Raw genomic sequence first — 21,889 nt, 5'->3', positions numbered from 1 at the left:
TTTTCCCATCAGCTTTATGCGCCTCAAGTCAAAATGATTGCTAGCATTTTAGAGCGAGCAAAAAGCTGCTATTGGCCAGCACTTAAGAATGTCTTCAAGGATGTATCTGCAGGTAAACTCTATTTCCTAGGAAATCTAACTGCGTAACCTATGTAAATGGCTGATTCTAGAAATCAAAGGTTTAGCAACCAGTGTAATATAATACACTGTATTTTTTAACCATATTTTTTAAAACAGAGGAGTTCCGGGGCCTACTGCTCTTCTTATTATCCGTTCCCTTCCACCTCTTTCAGATACCTGTATTTGCAGGTTCCAAGTCCAGCCAACCTGAACATTATTATAAAAAAGTTTTACCCAAAAAATTAATCAGTTCTCTTTCTCTTCTTAATTCACTTACCCTCAAGCATTCCTTTTATTCAGGATTGAAAGAAGCCGATGATATTAACCTGTATTTGCAGCCTCTAAAAGTTACACTTGAAGAAGTGGAACAAGCTGACTATCACCAGGTATGTGAAAAATAAAGAAATAATGTTTTGAGAGCCACCATGTGGAAGCTTACAGGCTTCCTGTATCACTTTTAAAAGCCATTCTGACCTTTTCAGCTGTGTGGGACTTCACAAGTAGAAATGGCCTGCCCTCTGCTTCTCTGGTTGGATACTATGGGCAATGAAGTCCAACACCCCTGAAGAACACTAGGCTGGGTCAGGAGCTGTATGCAAAAGTAGTGTAAAAGAATTCTTTGGAAGATCAAGTAAAGATCCTGACTACACTGTTTAGGATTAAATTAAAACTTGAAAGTCAGCCTAAATCCAAACATGGAGGCCTGCGGGGAGAAGGGAATGGCTGATTCCAGAATGTCCACACAAAGAATGACTAGTCCTCACAAAATCCGAGTATTTTAGGAAGGCAACCATGACTTGTAAATAGCGACCATAAGCAGGAAATATGGCTTGGCAACACTTATGCTTATTATGATCAACCTGCACAAATCTACTGAAATATAAGGCCTCACCTATGGGTTCCATTGAAGTGCATCCTACACTCCTCCTACGCTCAACTTGAAGTGTAAGACTTTATCAGTAAAATCTCATTCTTGTTCTCCTCTTATGTGTCTGTAGTCTCGGAATCTCTTAAACTGGGGAGTATTTTCTTATGCAGCACAACACATTCTAAGTTCTCTCCATTCAGCATACAATAGAGAGTAGGAAAAGCCATTCAGGGGACATTGTATGCAACTGACAACTTTTGCCTGTAGAGTGCTACACTGTCCAGAGCAGGGATTCTCAACCTCAGTAACTTTAAGATGTGTGGACTTCAACTTCCAGAATTCCCCAGCCAACACTGGTCTTAGAGAGTCTCCCTGCCCTGACTTAGCATGCAAGCACAATCCTTCATGTGATTATTAAATAAGATGGAGGGTAAACTGATACATTACGTTGGGTGTTAGCTGCTTCTATTTCTTTAGAATGCTTTCCTGAGGTTCTGGGAATGAGAATGCTTTGGGCACATGCAAAATTAAGGATAAGCTATCCCAAAGGTGCTTTTTCAAGAGACAGCTGGACTTTCTGGTTTTTCCTTTTTTGCTTTGAAGACGTGTCGCTTCTCATCCAAGAAGCTTCTTCATTCAAGAAGCTTTTTCATACAAGAAGCTTCTTTTTTCAAAGAAAAACCAGAAAAAAGAAAAATCAGAAAGTCCAGTTGCTTCTGGAAAAGGCACCTTTGGGACAACCATAACCTAGTTGGCTGAGAATCTCCATAGACATTTAAGGTTGCCCAACTATAGTCTTTTTTCCTAGCCTGAGAAAAACACTATTCACACATTTAGAAGTGTGAATGGGATCTTCAGATTAGTAAAGATAATCTTGATCAGCACACCATAAAAATATGCAATAATATTAAAATGTTTATTTCATCTTGCTGAAACTCCTATTCTGCTGTTTCCATACAGGTGTCTTCGCACATCAATAGCATCATGTACACAATATGCTTGATCTGGGCTAATTCTGAATATTACAACATTCCATCCCGGGTCATTGTCATTTTGCAGGAGATTTGTAATCTCTTCATTGAAATGGTATTTTACTATGAAAATTAAAAATTCATAATGGAGAAGGAGTTTTCCTTATCACTTTGATGTTTGTGACCCCTGTTTTCATAGAAACAATGAAAAAGAAATATTGAAACCAAGCTTCTCTTTGTTGTTGTTAGTTGCGAAGTCGTGTCCGACCCATTGTGATCCCATGGACAATGTTCCTTCAGGCCTTCCTATCTTCTATCATTCTCTGGAGTCCATTTAAGCTCAGACTTACTGCTTCAGTGACTCCATCCAGCCACCTCATTCTCTGTTGTCCCGTTCTTCTTTTGCCCTCAATCTTTCCCAGCATTAGGCTCTTCTCCAGGGAGTCCTTCCTTCTCATTAGGTAGCCAAAGGATTTGAGTTTCATCTTCAGGATCTGACCTTCTAAAGAGCAGTCAGGGTTGATCTCAGTGGTGGGATTCAGTCAGTTCGCACCACTTCGGGAGAACTGGTTGTTAACTTTCTGAGCAGTTTGGCAAATTGGTTGTTGGAAGAAATCATTAGGGCAGAGAACCGGTTGTTAAATTACTTGAATCACACCACTGGTTGATCTCCTCTAGGACTGACTTGACACAAATGGATATCTGCTTTTCTGTCTAACAGACAACAAGTGGTCAAAATTGGCAATGCTTTATCAAATCCTGTTCCTGTCAAGAGTGGCGTTCCTCAAGGCAGCGTCCTTGGACCAACACTCTTTATACTATACATTAATGATCTTTGTGACCATATCTCAAGTAATTGTGTTCTCTTTGCTGACGATGTCAAACTATTTAACACCACAGACAACACTTCTATCATTCAAAACGACCTTGACCATCTAACCGCTTGGTCTAAAAATTGGCAGCTCCAAATTTCAACCAGCAAATGCTCAGTCTTACATATAGGAAAAAGAACCCAAAACTAAGTACATACTAGATGGACATTACCTTACAGATGACCCCATCCCATTAAAGACCTTGGAGTTTTCATGTCAAATGATCTAAGTGCCAAAGCCCACTGCAACTACATAGCAAAAAGCTCTAAGAGTTGTAAACCTAATTTTATGTAGCTTCTTTTCCAAAACACCACACTACTAACCAGAGCATATAAAACATTTGCTAGACCAATTCTAGAATACAGCTCACCTGTTTGGAACCCTCACCACATCTCTGACATCAATACAATTGAACGTGTCCAGAAATATTTTACAAGAAGAGTTCTCCATTCCTCTGAAAACAACAAAATACCTTATCCCACCAGACTTGAAATCCTAGGCTTAGAAAACTTGGAACTCCGTCGCCTTCGACAAGACCTAAGTTTAACTCACAGAATCATCTATTGTAATGTCCTTCCTGTCAAAGACTACTTCAGCTTTAATTGCAATAATACAAGGGCAACCAATAGATTTAAACTTAATGTTAACCGCTTTAATCTAGATTGCAGAAAATATGACTTCTGCAACAGAATCATCAGTGCTTGGAATACTTTACCTGACTCTGTGGTCTCTTCCCATAATCCTAAAAGCTTTAACCAAAAACTTTCTACTATTGACCTCACCCCATTCCTAAGAGGACCATAAGGGGCGTGCATAAGCGCACAAACGTGCCTACCGTTCCTGTCCTATTGTTTTTCTTTTCTTCTTCCTATATATGTTTATATGTTTATATACTATATAATCTTTTTGTATGATGTTGTGACAAAATAAATAAATAAAATTTGCCTTGAAGTCCAAGGGACTCGCAGGAGTCTTCTCCAGCACCAGAGTTCAAAGGCCTCAATTCTTTGGTGCTCAGCCTTTCTTATGGTCCAACTTTCACAGCCATACATTGCAACTGGGAAAACCATAGCCTTGACTATACTTTTGTTGGCAGGACGATGTCTCAAAGCTTCTCTTATTATTTTTTAAATATACATACATATTGTTTTTCAAAAGAAATGAAAAACAAAAATATAGAACAAAATTTCAGTTTAAAATCATGAATCATGTGTATATAATTTATTCTGAAAAGATTTATTGATATAGTTTTATTTATTTTATTTATTTATTTAGATTTTTATACCGCCCTTCTCCCGAAGGACTCAGGGCGGTGTACAGCCAAAAAGATAAAAACTCAATATATATACAATTAAAAACAAAAATTTAAAACAGAGCATATTACAAAAGGCCGACATTAAAAATTTAAAAATTTAAAGATTTAAAAATTTAAAAACCCTAAAACGATAAACCCCAATTAAAATTTAATAAAACTATTAAGCCAGTCCCGCTTGAATAAATAAGTATGTTTTTAGCTCACGGCGAAAGGTCCGAAGATCAGGCACTTAAGTAATGTGGTGACAAATTTGACTGAATTTGTTTATTACTAGAATTTTTCCAAGACTGTTATTGTTGTATTATTTTTCTCAGCTTAGGCAATTTCCTACAGCTTTAAATATGATTCAGTAAAAAATGCATTTTAGTTTCCCAATACTTTGAATTATAAATCTAGCTGACAATAAGTAAATCAATTTCTTGTTATGCGTTAGTTTATGTGCATTAGGTGGTATAGACAGTAAACCAAATTCAGGATTATAGTACTTTTAAAAAATTCTGAGCAGTTTTCCTGATTACCTCAAAAACTTTCAAACAAAAGCACTGTCTAGTCGGGCACTGTCACCAAAGATGATAATATACATTGATTTCTTTACAACTCCTACCATCAGTCTAAAGAGCTGCAATTTATTTAATATAAACTTAGTAGAATGTACTACCACTGATCGATTAATTTTATATACCTTGCTTGATTACCTGCTGAAATAGATTGAAAAGGAAATTTATAATGCAAAGAATTTTAAAGAAATTTATCTAGTTCGTTGTCCATTCCTCTTAAGCATATTACGGGCTTCTCTTAGTGTTGATAGATCAGGTAGCTAAAGAGTGGTGCAGAATTAAGGGGAATATCATCACTCTTACCCATTTTCTTTATGCTCCTTTGATGTCCAATCTTGAATGTCCAATGCTCCCTTGCATTGGACATTCAAGAGAAAGAGTGGGTCTCATGAACCAGGACAATAATACTAAAAGTCATCCAGATTTGAAGTTTCCAAAAATGCTGTGATTGGTTTTTTCTTCTTTTTACAATTTAGTCTTACGGTTCAATAGAAGTTTTTAGAAATTATTTCAGTTAATTCAAGATTGAATTAATGTTGTCCAGCTCTTAATGACATTTCAGTTACAATGCCTGGTTTTATAAGCCCTGTTCATCTTTATTTGCCTCTCTTCCTGTTTAGACACGCAACTTTTTGAGTCCCGAGGAAGTGATGAAAGGCTTGCAAGGCGAAATTGAGGAGGTTTTATCTGGAATCAAGGTGGCCATTGCTGTGATTGAGAAACTCTACAAGACTTATGACCTTTGCTCCACAGATATGATGCCTTCTTTTTTTAAGGTTAGCTACAGCAGCAAGAGCAGCAGACTCTGATGTATCTTAGAGGAGGGGTCTCCAACCTTGGCAACTTTAAGACTTGTGGACTTCAACTTCCAGAGTTCCTCAGCCAGCAAAGCTTGGAGGTTGGAGACCCCTGTCTTAGAGGGACTATTACTGTAAGCTTCTCAGAGAAGTACTAGAGGGACTATTACTGTAAGCTTCTCAGAGAAATGGAAAAGAGGAGGGCGGTTTGCAAAGTATTAGTATCGCATAGGAAGTTAATGATCAGGCACTATAATTGGCACTGGGAACTTCGTTGCTAAGCGTTGTGCCCACAAAGTGAAAAAAATCACATGACTGTGCCAACATACAGTCCTGGCAGGTCCAGTTGTTAAGCATTATGGCATATGACCATAATTTGTTACTTCCTGTTGGCTTCCCCATTGTTTTTCTTCTCAAAACCAGTGGTGAAGTTCACAAATACCAATTACACACCCATGGAATGCTGCAAATGTTGGAATTGTGTGCCAACTGCCAAGTGTCCAAATTGTCAGCATGCAGCTGGGGGGGCTCCTGCAATAGCTGCAACTTCGAGGACCAGCCATAAATTTCCTCATTAACTTCAAACAGTTGCTGAACAATAGAATAGAATAGAATTGAATTGAATAGAATAGAATAGAATTGAATAGAATAGGATTTTTTTATTGGCCAAGTGTGATTCGACATACAAGGAATTTGTCTTGGTGCGTATGCTCTCAGTGTACATAAAAGAAAAGATACCTTCATCAAGAATTCTAAGGTACAACACTTAATGATAGTCATAGGGTATTATGTAAAAGTGGTCATGAATAGAGGACTGTCTCTATACAGCATCTGCATGTACTTCCTTTGTCAGGAAATATATACCCTAATGAACTTAGAGATAAATTGACAAATGTATCGCGTTGCCAAGAATTCAGCCCTCCCCAGTTACTTACAATCAAAAAGCAAGATTCTCCCAAAAACCTTAACCAGATTAATTCAAAGAGAGAGGGTATTAGGATATGGGACAGCTAAATTGCTGAGACACATATATAGAGGCAACATATATCCATCTACCATGATTGGATCATTGGAAATAATTTAAAAAGCCAAGTTCTGCAAACATTTCCTACCTCTTTTTTTTTTTGAGACCTGCTATTAGGTATTGCAGCAAGATGGGTGATAAATGAATTTAATAAATAAAATATTTTTATTTATGTTTTCAGGATCAAGAACCTCAGTACTGGGAATTTCCCTCTACTCTTGTCTTTACAAGAATGAATTTATTTTTTCACAGATTGAAGACCATAGAGGTAGGAATTAAGTAGCTGCTATAAAATGGGAAAGGACTGCAATAAGAATTAGCATAAAATGATATACTCTTATAGAAAAAGCAGATTATTTATATAACATATCGGTAGTTATAAAAATCTAAACTTTTAAGTCCTATTCCATTTTTTAAATTTCTGAAATTAGAGAAAATTGTTTTGTGAACCATAGCGCTTTTTAAAAAAAAATTAAATAATGTGGTTATATGTCTTTTTAAGGAACTTTACATGACTGCAATTGAATTTCTCAAATTGGAGAAAATTGAACTGGGAGGTGTGAGAGGCAACATCCTAGGGAGTTTGGTGTTCCAAATTTATGAAGAGGTTCTTGAACATGTGAAAGTTTTTGCAGAATGCAAATATGATCCATTAGATCCAGCAGATGAGGTTGGTCCTTTTATGACAGAAAGTAGGTGTAGTAATAAAATTGATTAATTATTCACTTAATACAACCTAGGAAATCCTGGTGTTTATAATAGTTAGAGCAACAAATGCATTTTTGGTAATATAAATTGGCCCAAATGCTTCTCTGATTGGGAGTGAGAATTAATAACTTCTGCAAGTCCACATATATAGATATTGCCTGATCTAATTTAGTCTATAACTTTTGTTATTTAAAGCAATTTGATGAAGATTATGCACAATTTGAGATCAAAATCCAGGATTTGGATAGGCGATTGGGCACCATTTTCTATCAAGGATTTATTGATTGTTCCAGTTTTGAATCAGCTGTCAAGGTACCCATATTCTTGTGAAGCTTTACCTGTTTCTTATCTAACACCCTGGTAGTAGGTGTGAGCTGCGGTGGTGCAGTGGTTAGAATGCAGTACTGTAGGCTACTTCTGCTGGCTGCCGGCTGCCTGCAATTTGGCAGATTGAATCTCACCAGGCTCAAGGTTGACTCAGCCTTCCATCCTTCCGAGGTTGATAAAACAAGGACCCAGGTTATTGGGGCAATATGCTGGGTCTGTAAACCACTTAGAGAGGGCTGTAAGTCTAAGTGCTATTGCTATTGCTAGTAGGACAAGCAGCTGTTTCTGTTCTTGCCAGAAAAAAACCCTTTTTATGACCAGCTAACCTGGAAGACTTTTCCTGTTCTTTCTCTGATCTGAAGAACAAAAACTAATCTGTGCTCAATATGGAACAGCATTACTGTAAGTTCTCAGACTCTTTCAGAATTAAACAGTTTCCAAGATCAATCCCCACCAATATATAATTTAACTCCACCCTAGCCCTCCAGAGATTGGGTAGACCAGTCCCACTATTGTCTGTTTTTCAGAAACTGGGGAACAATTTACTGACTTGACAACAGACTGGAAGTATTTCCAGAATTATTTATTTCACAAATCAAAAGAATTCTAATATCACTTTTCAGAGTGATAAATTTGATTAGGGAACATAACTTTCATGAACTATTGTTCACTTCATCAGATGCCAGGTTTCTTAAACTGTAGTTCATGAAAGTTTTGGCTATTAAGCAAATATGCTAGGCTGAAAAGTTACTATCAGAATTTTTTTGTTGGCTACAATAGACTAACATGGTTCTCCTCTTACAATATCTGCAACTGGAAACACCAGATTTCTTTCACATAGAATCATGAACTTTATGGATTTTTTTAACAGTCCAGATCAAGATCCTGGGACCAAGCAATGGGTAAATGAAATCTCACTGCTTCCAACTAATTATAATTAGGCTTTAAAAAGATTTATCAGAAGTTAATACAGATTCAATATGCATGTAAACTTGTTCATAGTATATTCCATCATCAGTAAAATACAGTTTCAAGAAATGGGCTGTTCTTTCGTTACGTTTAAAATCTCTCGATTGATTAGCAATTTGAAAAACACTGATGTAAGGGTATCATTTTGAGAAAAACAGTGAAAAATGATGCAGGGTTTACATGCACAAAAATATCAATTCACCCATATTTCTATGAGCATTTTCATCTCCATTATATTGGTAGACAACAAAAGAAACAATGAGTTATTGCAAAAAGACTTAGTAGAGACAATTTTTGTAAGATGATACTGAACCTTTTTGGTTTTTTTGAAAAAGGAATTGCCTGGCTGAGCTCTGATTGTTTTTATGATAGCTACCAAATTTTAGAATTGCTAAAACCATATGATAGCAATAAAGAATTATTACCATGAATGGGGGGAGTATATTTGAAAGAACAAACAGTTTGATTCATGCTGCACAAATCACATGTTGTGTCCCAGTTTCTTTGTGTAGGAAGTAGATTCTTTTTTTTTTTTTTTATTCAAAAGGTTTTACAAAAAAAATTTTTTCCCCCTTTCCCCCCCTCCTCCCCCCTCCCTTCGCAACCCCCCTCCCCCCCCGACTTCCCGGAACGAGCACAAGGTATAGTTAAAAATAAAACAAACATATGCTAAAAAATTTTCATCCCAACTTAATTGTACCCCTACAATCATCAATTCCTAACTTCCCCCAAAAGCAATCAAAAATAATACATCATAATCATTCAAAAACAGTCTGATAACTCTTAGTCTGATATCTACGTTGAATATAGTCAATCCATTTTTTCCATTCCTTTAAGTATCTTTCTTGCGTATTGTCTTTCAAAAGGCTGATATCTTCGCCATCTCAGCCAAATTGGCAACTTTCAATATCCATTCTTCTATTGTTGGTACTTCTTTTTCTTCCAATATTGTCCTATTAGTAATCTTGCTGCAGTTATTAGATTTAAAATCAATTTAGTCTCAATTACTGTACAATCCGTAATAATTCCCAACAAGAAAAATTGCGGCAGGAACTTTATCTTCTTTTCAGAACATTTTGTAAAATCCACCAAATTTTTATCCAAAAGGCCTTTATGTCCTTACAAGTCCACCAAATGTGAAAATATGTAGCGTCATCACAATTACATCTCCAACATTTTGCTTGCATTTCTGGATACATACGATAATTTTTAGGATCTAGATGCCATCTATAAAACATTTTATAAAAATTTTTCCCTCAGATTCTGTGCCTGCGTGAATTTAACATTTCTAACCCAAATTTTTCCCACGTTTCCAATAATATTGGCTCCTGAAAATTTTGTGCCCACTTTATCATACAGTCCTTTACCAAGTCCCTTTCAGAATCTATTTCAAGTAACACATTATACAATCTCTTTATATGCTCCTGAGACTGATTTCTAATTTGCTTTACCAAATTTCCCTCGTTCTGCTCTATACCAATTTTCTGATCTCCCTTCCATCTAGCACGTAGTTGCTCATATTGAAACCAAGTATAATTTTTCCCTTCCTCTCTTAATACTTGCAGAGATTTTAACTGCAAATTACCTCTTTCAGTATACAAAAGATCTTTATATGTAATCATTTCCTGATTCTGTTCTATGTTTATATTTTCTACTGTATGTCTAGGACTTGCCCATATAGGAACCTTATAATTTAATTTATAAGAGTATTTTTTCCAAACACGCAGAAGGGCATTTCTTAGCACATGATTTTTAAAGGCCTTATCCACTTTTTTGTCATAAATTAAATATGCATGCCATCCATATAGCAAATCATAACCTTCTATATTCAAAATTCTGTCCTCTGTTAAATTAAACCAATCACTTATTGCAGAGAGAGCAGCTGCTTCATAATATAATTTAAAATTAGGCATTTTTAAACCTCCCTTTCCGAGAATCTTGAATTATTTTCATTTTAACCCTAGCTTTTTTACCTTCCCATATAAATTTGTTAATTCCCTTCTGCCATTCCTCAAGATTCTTATCTTTCTTAATTATTGGTATCATCTGAAAGAGGAATAAAAATCTAGGTAAAACATTCATTTTAATAGCAGCAATTCTCCCCAACAAAGATAATTGCAATTTTTTCCAAACAATCAACTCCTTCTGAACTTTTTGCCATAAAACCTCATAGTTATTCTTATACAATTTCACATTTGACGACGTAATATAAACCCCTAAGTACTTAACCTTCTTTACAATTTCAAATCCTGTTACTTCCTCTAGTTTTTCTTTCTGTTGTCTGGCCATATTTTTTATTATCACTTTTGTTTTTTTCTGATTTACCTTAAAGGCCAAACAGCGCAAGGAAAGGTACAGATAGTAGCTTTCACTCTGAATATAGCACAATGGAGGCATTGTTATTTGTGCTGTTGCATTCCTTGCATCCCTTCCATGGTTACCTTGGTTCACACTTTCTTGTATGTCGTCAATAACTTGCAAATCCTACTTCAGCATAAAAGAAGACAGTGGAACAAATGTTATTTTGTGCAGGCATTTGGTTCTTTATGTTATCTGTAAGATTCCAATCCTATTTATCCATTTACCATGCAGGTTAGTGCCATTAATATCATCAGTGCTTACTTCTTAATATTCACACATAAGTTTGCATGGTAGTTCTCTTAATTACTGTTGTTTATCTCAGCAATTTTACTGACACTGTTAATATGGATCTGAACATACTTAGTAGTCACAGAATGGTGTCATTTGAAAAGAAAACAATATTGGGGATGAAGTATGGCTAGGAATAACTTCTTAAAGAATCTCAAAAAGTTTCTGCAGATGTATATTGAAAGATAAGGGACACATTCCATATGTGTATATATGTACACACACACACACACACACACACACACACGCTTATTCATACCATTTTTTTCCTCCAGCAAATCCATATGTTTTCATCTCTGTTGGAGCGACCATTGATCAAAGCAGACGCTGCTCCCCACTACACCACACTTTTGGAGATGTTTGATGTTGAATTGGACAATGCAAAGATTTTATATGATGCCCAGATAGAGGCTACTCAAACTGGAGATCATGTGCCTCCCATTAGCAAAAATATGCCACCTGTTGCTGGGCAACTGAAATGGGCTTTAGAACTCCAGGAACGATTGCAGAACCCAAGGAAAGAGTTGCATGGCATTGATCATCCGTAAGTAACAATCTGTCATTACCGACCGTCCAGTCTTTAGTAATATTTTCCCTGGAGTAGAATTACAAGCTATTAGCTTTGTTGGAGCTAATGTTAATTAAATTCTATTTCCATTCTGGAACTGAGGGATTTCTTTCCTCTTTGCAGGGTAATGGTCAGTTCTGAAGCCAAACTGATATATGGAAAATATGATGAGATGATACGTTTGCTGAAAGGTTACCGTGAAAGAATTTATGCAGAGTGGATTGCCAGAGTTGATAGAGACTGCCAGTTTAATCTAGAGCAACCATTGATCCAAAGAGATCCAGAAACAAGACTTATTAGTGTCAACTTCAGCAAAGAGGTAGGTAAAGAAAGCAGAAGCATGTTAGTCTCATTTCAGTTCAATGGTCAGTTTGACCACAAGTTTTTAGCCTTCTCCAAAATGGCAGACTATAGATATACAGGGCTACAGTTCCCCTGATTCTCAGTCAGTGCTCACTCTTCTGTTTGGGAATGATGGGCATGATCCAACATCTATGTATGGTGCTTCTTCAGTATGCAATGACTGATCCTAGTAGAATCTTTTCCAAAATGATAGTCAAAATCAAAATGATAGATTTTGAAATTAATTCTGTTTAAATGACATTGATTAGATTGCTTATGAGCTTTCAAGCTTTACAGGACCTTGATTGTACTGGTACATCAGATGATATGTTATTTATTTGATTACTGAATATCCAAATTCTTTTGCTACTCAGTAAAACCTTTAAGAGTTCCGTATACAGGCTGAAACCTTGGGATGGGAGGAGATGGGCCTTAGCTACTATCACCCCCAGTTTTGGATCCCTATAGCTGTTCTTTGCATTGAAAGGGAAGCTTCCTCAGCAACATGAATAGCAATCAGCCTTAAATATTAGCTACACACAGCTTTATGTGGAAATGGATTTGAACATATTTGAACATTATAGAAATGGATAAAACTGGATTGATTCAGCCCTGTTCATTTACATGCTTCCTGTTGTATTACAAGCATATCCAGCCAACAGCCCATCACATTTTTAGTTCAATTTTGTTTTCTACTGTATATTTGCAAAAGCACTTATTTCTTCCTATACAGCTCGTTGCTGTTCTCCGTGAAGTCAAGTACCTGAACTTTCAGCAGCAAAAAGAAATTCCAGACAGTGCTGGCACCCTCTTCTCTCAGAGTGCAATTTTCCAGAAGCTTGTGGACAATTTAGATCTAATTGTTGGCTGGTACAATAAGGTATTTATTTATGCCTGATTATAAATCACACTCCTTCACTAGAAATAGAGGTCAGTATGGCTAATAATAAAATGGAGATAAAATAAAGTTGAAACTAAAGCATTAAGATTCATAAAGATTCAAAGAGAAAGGCATCAGTAAGACATTAATTATAGCACACACAGCAATCTTTTTTCAACAGCTTGTCAATTTAAGGTCAAATAGCTTGTCTTAATCAAAACATGGTTGCCCATCAGTGGACTGGGAATGATATACCTTCCCTAGCATTCATTCTCGATTTAGTAACCACTGAGAAAGCCCCCTCTATGGATGAGAGGTTCAAGAAAAGGTCCCAAGGATCTTAGAAACTAGGGAAGCTCTGTTGTCTTTCGGATAGGCCTCAAGACAATTAATAGTTCATAAACAGTCTTCGAGTTGTGTCTGGAATCTACTAGAAATCATTCAACTCCATCTTTCTGAGTTCAACCAATTTCATTAGTTGCTAATCTGTAGAAGCTGTGAGTCACAGTAAATGATGGTCTGAATAATGATTCATTCTTTAGGTAATGATCAGTCCATTACAACAGAATTATTAAACCTAACTTTTATGCCACCAAACACAGAAAACTGGTATACTTTGATTGATAGTACCAGATGCTAATTTGGATATAATCCTGGACCTCACCTTACACAGTAGTTTCAGATAGTTTCTTTTCTTTTATGTACACTGAGAGCATATGCACCAAGACAAATTCCTTGTGCGTCCAATCACACTTGGCCAATAAAAAATTCTATTCTATTCTATTCTAGTCAGAGCAAATGCTAAATCTACCAAAAAAAGCAAGCCTAGGGAACTTTGGTACATTTCTCAGACTACACATTCAGATGGTTGGCAAGGGAGGCTGAAAACAGAATCTGTCCCAAACACACACAGAAAGGGCCGTGGTGGCTCAGGCTGTAAGATAGCCTGTTATTAAAACACAGCAGCCTGCAATTACTGCAGGCTCGAATCCCACCAGGCCCAAGGTTGGCTCAGCCTTCCATCCTTTATAAGGTAGGTAAAATGAGGACCCAGATTGTTGGGGGGGCAATAAGTTGACTTTGTAAATATACAAATAGAATGAGACTATTGCCTTACACACTGTAAGCCGCCCTGAGTCTTCGGAGAAGGGCGGGATATAAATGTAAATTTAAAAAAATGATGGAAAAGATCACAACAGATTATTGGAAATCTGCCTCCCATCAGGTTAAGCTTGAAGAAATTATTTCTTTGAATGTTACCTGACCTGTCTCTGTGATGCAGAGAAATTCAGAAACCAGACCTGAGTGGCTATTTTTCAAAGCCCTGACTTGACATTCAGCAATGAAGTATTCAACTCAGAGATTTCTTATCTAGGCTTTCTGAACTAGAAGACGGTCAGAGTAATCAAATCCTGTTGCAACTGTCTCCCAGTGTCATATTTTCTTCTTGCTTTTTATTATAATCTTAGCAGCTTCCCTTTTTCTTTCTCTGACCCCTTTTAAGACAAATCCCACCCTCTCTTAGCTCCATCAGATTATAAAGAGGCATAGCATATATTTCTTTGTCAGGAAAATGAGGAACAATTTCATGTATCCATCCACTCATTATGTGAATAAATTGGAAGGTATTATAAGAAAGCAGCAGCTTGGTTTTTTTCACAATTCAGCCCTGAAAATAAAAAACTTGTACTGCATATAAGCAATAGCAATAGTACTTAGACTTATATACTGCTTCATAGTGCTTTTACAGTCCTCTCTAAGCAGTTTTCAGAGTCAGCATCTTGCCCCCAACAATCTGGCTCCTCATTTTCCTGACCTAGGAAGGATGGAAGGCTGAATGGCAGTCAGCAGCTATAGCCTGCAGTACTACATTCTAACCACTCCGCCACCACGGCTCTTATAATATTATATATACATACCTATAATATTATATAATATATAGTCTGCAAACTTCAGACTTCTTGAACTTGCTGAATGTTTACAATAAGGACTAAAACAAAATATGCCACTATCAAGACAATATCATATATCTACAAAATGAGCTAAGAATGCATCCTGAAGTAAAATGCCTATTTTTAGATCAAGAGAACAATTTTACCGGTAGAACTTCCTCTGGTCGAAACTGAGTTGGAAGAAATTGATGTTGGCCTACAGAAAGCTGAGACCAATCTGTTTTGGAGTAATGAAGGTACATTTATCTATTACAAGCTGGGATCTGCCTTGAAACTCATTATTTCCAAACTGGGGGGACTGCGCCTCCAAATATCAGTTGCAGGAAGCAATGGGAGGAGGGGAATATTATTGTGTCTCTTTCTAGCAAGGACAACCAGAGACATCCAATTTGCTTAAAGGAGCCTGCAGTGCCATTCTTACATTCTTATGGCCTTTTGTTTCTAGTGCCATGATCTCAAGTACCCGTATCTTTCAATGATAGAAGTGTGGGAACTAAATATTAAATCCATGGGAAATGATAGACTAGCTACTAACTAAGTTTCCCTTCCATTAACCATCCAGATGTTATGGATTATATTCAAGAGATGCGAAATGTTTTGTATGATTTAGAGACAAGAATTCAAAAAACCAAATTAAATGTGGAGAATATCGGACAGCTTATGCAAGTGAGTAAAGCATTGCTACCAGACACTTTAAAAAGGGAGGTTCTTTGATTTTAGTTTTAGTTTTGTTCTGCTACAGATTTATTTGTGACAACTGCTGTACAAGAACTTCTTATCCTGTTTCTCAAAAAGAAGGAGGCTCCTTGATTTTTAGTTTTAACAGAATAGAATGACAGAATAACAGAGTTGAAAGGTGCTTTGGAAGTCTTCTCGTCCAACCTCCTATACCTATTCAGACAAGTGGCTGCCCAGTCTCTTCTTTAAAGCCTCCAGTGATGGGGCACCCACAACTTCTGAAGACAAGCCGTTTCACTGATTAATTGTTCTCACTACTGGGAAATTTCTCCTTAGTTCTAGGTTTTTTCTCTCCTTGATTAGTTTATATCAATTGTTTCTTGTCTTGCCTTCTGATACTTTAGAAAATAGGTTGACACCCTCTTCTTTGTGGCAGCCCATCATATATTGGAACACTGCTATTAAATCACCCCTTAGCCCTTTTTACTAGACTAGATAAACCCAATTCTTGCAACCATTCTTCATATGTTTTAACCTCCAGCTCCCTAATCATCTTTTTTGTTCTGTTCTGCACTCTTTCCAGAGTCTCTATCTCTCTTTTTTTTTAATAATATGGTGACCGCTTTATAAAGCGTTAGTAAGACCACACCTAGAATATGGTCTTACTAAGGCTTTATAAAGTGGTACCAATACTTTATGTGATCTTGATTCTGTCCCTCTGTTAACGCAACCCAGGATTGCATTGGTTACGGATTTATTTATGACAATTGCCCTAAAGGAGTTTCGCCTTATCCTGTTTTTTCTTACAGGAATGGTCAGCTAGTCCTTTGTTTGAAAGGAAAGACAACAAAGAGGCAGCCCTTCTTGATCTAGATGGAAGACAAACAAATATAAACAAACGCTATGCAGCAATCAAAGATGCTGGGCAGAAGATCCAGAGTATGGTGGAGGTATGAAGGTGTGAGAGAAAGATAATTTTCATAGTAATGTGGACCATTTGTTGAATATTATGTTTGTCAACAGCACTAGTTTTTATACACCTTCAGGAACATAGGAAATCGTTTTATCATATCAGTTTATGGTTTCATCTCTTTCAGTGTTGGCCATAATATTGCCTACATTGGTTATGGTAATCTTTATGAACCTTACTTAGATACGGCACGGATTAAATCTGAGATTTTTTGCATATAAAGTATGTGTATTATTCTTGAGCTTCAGCCCTTCCTTTACACCCTGTGTGGCTGCAATCACATACTTTATATATAACAAATGTTTATTTTTGAAACTATATTATTACTAGCTACTTCTGGAGGTTTTTGTTCAGTGGAGGATGTTACCCTGAGATATGTGTACTTCTTGTAATGTGTGAAGTACCAAGCTGAGATACTTTGGAGATAAGAAACCACAATATTTGTTTTAAGTCATTGATTTAGAGCATTTGTAGTCTTCCTTTTGAAGATTCGTAAGGCAATTTACAAAATGATTTTAAAATACTCAAGTAGCTGTAAAGTGTGCTTAAACAATAAAACTGGTCCAGACTATTGAATGACTGTTATTTTGCTAATTGAACTGCAAAGTAAACTCTTGAATAACATTGAGTTCACAATCACAGGAGGTTCAAGTAAAAAGATACAGTAAAAAGATTTTAATCTGTTTTTTAAAATATATATCCTTTCTCAGCCAAATAATTTTTGTTCAGCCTCACATTTCCACCAGTTGAATCTGTAACCTTCCATATAACTACTTATATTCATGAATGAAAGGAACATGATAAGCATCAAAAAGTATCATTTATTTATTTATGGGCCATTAAGTTTCATTAATGGCATCAGAGCCATAATATTTTCTGGGTTTCCTGTAAGTGGGCCTTTGAGAATATATGTATTTTAGCTTCAGTTGTCCATGTAACGAATGCCACTAACAACTGGGGTTCAGCTGTTATTTGCATTCTAGCTCTGTTCCTGAAGTAACATTGTAAAATTAATTGTAGTACAAGGAAAGTTCAAAATATAGAATTGGAATTTCTCTTTTCTTGATCATATTCTTTCTGCTCACATGAAGCCAGACCAGAGCCATGTTACTCAAAGCAAATCCTTAGATTTCTACTGCAGACCAGGTGGCTTCTTCTGTATAACCAAGAAAGAGAACATTGGTTTGTATTAAATGTTCATAATTTAATCTGCATGTACAAATAAGGAACTGCTACAAGTAAAATTTAGATATACATTTTATGGCCTATAAACCATATATGTCCTAGAACAGGGGTCTCCAATCTTTCGGACTTCAGGGACCACTAAATTCATAATTTTAAATCCCGAGGACCACTAATAGGATTTTTAAAAAAAGATAAATAGTATTTAGTGCAATATAAAAAATGCAAATAATTTTTCTGCGGACCACCAAAATTTTCTCACAGACCACTAGTGGTCCACGGATCACTGGTTGGTGACCACTGTCCTAGAGCAGGGGTGTCAAACTCAAGGCATGCAGGCCGGATGCGGCCCGTGGGGTCGTTAGATCTGGCCTATGGGGCTGACCTGGAAACAGCGAAGTACCCGCCCGCGGTACCTTTGCCAGCGAAACAGAGATCGGTAGTGCTGTGGGCTCTGTTTTTGCTGGCGGAGGGTTGTAGGAAGCCGTCGCAGCCAAAAACAAAACTCAGAAGCCTGATTTCGCTGGCCACCACAAGCGCCCCCCACATGCATAACGTCGAGCTGGCCACACACACCCGCCCCCGCCCCCCGCCCGGAGGTCAAACACACCCCTGATGCAGCCCTCAATGAAATCGAGTTTGACACCCTTGTCCTAGAGACACCCAATTTGAACAGGCCTGCAAAACAAAGTTCTATTCCCTGGCTTTTATTCTCTAACAAAAATTGATATTCCTACTTTATATTGTCCATTTTTCTTTTCTTTTGTTAGAGGTTTAAAAAGCTAAAAAAAAGACCCAACCAGGCATTTTCAATTTTCTTCTCATCCCATTTTGTTTTGTGACCCTCATGCCTTATCCCTTCCCTGAATAATGGCAGAACTGCCTAAACATACTTCTCTTGTACCGATCATTATTTTTTAATTCAATCCAAGTTCGTGTAACATCCATTCAGTCTTGACATAGTTCTTCTTGTTTTACCACACTAATTTTAAATTCCTATTTTCACTGCATTCAGCTTACTTTCTCCTGACATCCCAACTCTTCCCTATAGGAAAGCAGACAGGAATGCAGTTGTACATACAGCTGTTTTTGCTTCTTTGGACAAGCATTCTTTGCAATCGTTCACATATTATGCACTACCCATTGCCAGGCATAGATGCTATTTTTTGTGTAAACTGCTTAGTCATTCCACAAGCAAATCATTTTTATATTTTAATATTCTTGCAGTTACCCTGTCTACACCGCCAGGCAGGCAATTTTTCAATGTTCTTGCATCATGTATTATTTCCTTTTTATTCATTTTCTTCTTCTAGCACTTATAAAATTCATTTCAAGCCTACTTTTCAACATATCACTATTATTCCCAAGTAAATGTCTAAAATATTCCTTTTCCCTCACTTATTATCATCCTGAATCATTTCCTCCCTTCATTTTTAATTCCATCCACTTTGCTGCAGGCTCCATTTTTGCCCCTCTTGGCCTACTTCAAAAATAGTTCTTGTTTTCCCTCAAAATTGCTATTTTTTCACTGCTTCTTTTATTTTTTAAACATTCTCCACTTTACTTGATAAGATTCTTTGCACCTTTTTCTCTCTAAACACATTATACAATGTCTTTCTCTCATTCTCATTTATTTATTTTTTTGCAGCCATCATTCTTTTTTAAAAAATTTTTTTATTAAATATAAAACATAATAATTCCAACGATTTGACCAGTGTACAGTACAATCACTTATCCGACCATCAATCCTATACACAAATTATGCTCAATCGGGGCTGCTCAGCCGCCACTCCCTTCCCCAATCCTTTCTACCCTTCTCTACCATCTTCTACTTTCCCCAACCTTCCTTCTCCTCACTTTCCTACTTCCTCTCCTCCTTCCCACTTCCATCCTTTCTAACCCTCTCTCTTCCCCCTCCCTTCTTTCCTACCTACCTGCCTACCTACATTCTTCCTTCCTTCTACTCCTCTCTCCCTACCCTTTCCTTTCTGGAGTGTTTGCTGAACAGCCCTGACCTTACATCATTCCAAATTATTTAATTCTACATTTATTCCTGTACAATGGCAATCAATCAATTTCTAATCTTCCCCCTTCCCTCCACATTTCCCCTCCCACCTCCCCCCCCCCCAGACTTCCCAGAACAGAATACAGGGTATAGTATCTAACAAGCATAACCTAAAATAAAACATAAAATATAGCCATCATTTTTATGTATGGAGATTTTCACTTCATCATTCCAGCGGGCCTCTTTTTTCAAACTGCTGTGGGATCTCCTTTTCTTCCATAGAGCTTCCCCTTTTCTCTGCTCATTCATTCTGCTTGGAGATTTGTCTACTAACATTTTCTCATCCTTTCTCTTTCTGCAGACATTTGAATGTCACTACTTTCTCTCCTTTCTTTTTCTTCCTGGATCCACAATTGACATCACCAAAGAGAGGGAGGAAGGGAGAGAGAGAGAGATCTCACACATTTAACCCATTATCTCCTTTTATTCTTTATTAATACTCTCAATTTTTTCATCAGAAGCAATAAAATTGGCAGCACCAGTGCCACATGCTGCATTCTTTTTTAGCATATTTTGGTTAGACTGCCAGAAATGCAACGGAGGCCTGGTTTTATCCCAAGCATGCTCATATTTTGGTATCTACTGCAGATTTCTAATCTAGAAATTGTCCTGCAAATCAATGCACAGCATTCCCACCATTCCCCACCAGTTTAAAAAAAAACAGACAATGCTCTGAGGGGAGCATGATATGTGTTATTTTAAAAACAGGAACATTACAGAAGGAGTTCCTGTCTGGGAGGGAAGGAAGAATGCCCCAAATGTACTACATAGCAAATAATTTGTTATACAGGTAATCTTCAACTTACGGTCACAATTGAGTCCAAAATTTCTGTTGTTAAGTGAGACATTTGTTAAGTGAGTTTTCCCCATTTTGCGACCTTTCTTATTGCAGTTGTTAAGTGAATCATTGCAGTTAATAAGTTAGTAACTTAGTTGTAAGAGAATCTGGCTTCCCCGTTGACTTTGCTTGTCAGAAGTCACAAAAGATGTTCACATGACTTTGGGACATAACAATGGTCATAAATATGAACCAGTTGCCAAGCGTCTGAATTTTGATCACATGATCATGTAAATGCTGGAAAGGTTGCAACTGTGAAAAACAGTCATAAGTAATTTTTTTCAATGCCGTTGTAGCTTTGAACTGTCACTAAATGAACTGTTGTAAGTCAAGGACTACCTGTGTTTATTCAGTGTTATGCCTGAATTGTGGATTCAGAGCTACATGTGATGTGATATGCTTAAAGTGAGCATATTTTTAATATCTTAGTTCTCTTCCATAGTTTCTTGTTACTGAATACATATTAGAAATGATATCATGCGTGTGTGGGTAAATTCTAGTTAGTGAATGACACTTTTTATGACCATAAAAGCAATTACTATTGACAGAAAGGATCTGATTAAACCTGATTCACTGCTTCTCTGAAATATTTTTTTTTCTATCTCCAGGAAAATGCAGACTTGTTCAAGGCTGACAGGACAACTGTAATATGGTCTCGTTATGTAGAATACATAGATGAGATCATCTTAGATGGTTACTTTAAGTTTATACGCAAATCACTGCAGTTTCTACTCAGTAATATGGCAGCCGATGTAAGTAAATGAAGTTTCAGAAGTTTTTTCCCCTTTTAATACTACCTTTGAAACACAAAGATATTAATGGGAGCAATATTGCATACTGATTTGAAGATGTTTGCATCAAAACTCAATAAATGAAAACTCTGTGTTCAGAGAGGCTTTTTTAGTATAGGTAGTCCTCGACTTACGACCACAATATAGCCCCAAATTTATGTTGCTGAGACATTTGTTAAGTGAATTTTGCCACATTTTACGACTTACCCTGCTGTAGATGTTAAGTGAATCACTACAGTTGTTAAGTTAGTGACTTGGTTGTTAAGTGAACCTGGCTTCTCCATTGATTTTACTTGTCAGAAGGTCACAAAAAGTGATCATTATTAGCCTGGGACACTGCAACTGTCATAAATATGAATCGGCTGCCGAGCATCTGAATTTTGATCACGTGACCATGGGGATGCTGCAACAGTCATAAGTGTGAAAAACGGTCACTTTTTTCAGTG

At 36.8% G+C, this 21,889-nt stretch overlaps 1 protein-coding gene across 1 annotated transcript in view; it reads left to right on the top strand.

Moving 5' to 3' along the window:
- The window catches only part of DNAH17 (dynein axonemal heavy chain 17), a 130,121-nt gene that overhangs the window by 5,047 nt on the left and 103,185 nt on the right, over nt 1–21,889 (top strand). Inside the window, exons 4-17 of the mRNA XM_058172825.1 lie at nt 13–112; nt 421–506; nt 1,949–2,074; nt 5,324–5,479; nt 6,706–6,792; nt 7,027–7,194; nt 7,428–7,544; nt 11,453–11,721; nt 11,869–12,064; nt 12,821–12,967; nt 15,047–15,155; nt 15,482–15,585; nt 16,407–16,547; nt 21,261–21,404. Coding sequence (XP_058028808.1) covers nt 13–112; nt 421–506; nt 1,949–2,074; nt 5,324–5,479; nt 6,706–6,792; nt 7,027–7,194; nt 7,428–7,544; nt 11,453–11,721; nt 11,869–12,064; nt 12,821–12,967; nt 15,047–15,155; nt 15,482–15,585; nt 16,407–16,547; nt 21,261–21,404 — 1,950 coding nt within the window. The remainder of the gene's footprint in view (nt 1–12; nt 113–420; nt 507–1,948; nt 2,075–5,323; nt 5,480–6,705; nt 6,793–7,026; nt 7,195–7,427; nt 7,545–11,452; nt 11,722–11,868; nt 12,065–12,820; nt 12,968–15,046; nt 15,156–15,481; nt 15,586–16,406; nt 16,548–21,260; nt 21,405–21,889) is intronic.

The sequence above is a fragment of the Ahaetulla prasina genome, chromosome 2, assembly GCF_028640845.1.
Source record: "Ahaetulla prasina isolate Xishuangbanna chromosome 2, ASM2864084v1, whole genome shotgun sequence".
Lineage (NCBI taxonomy): Eukaryota > Metazoa > Chordata > Lepidosauria > Squamata > Colubridae > Ahaetulla > Ahaetulla prasina.
This window is presented reverse-complemented; position numbering and strand designations above follow the sequence as displayed.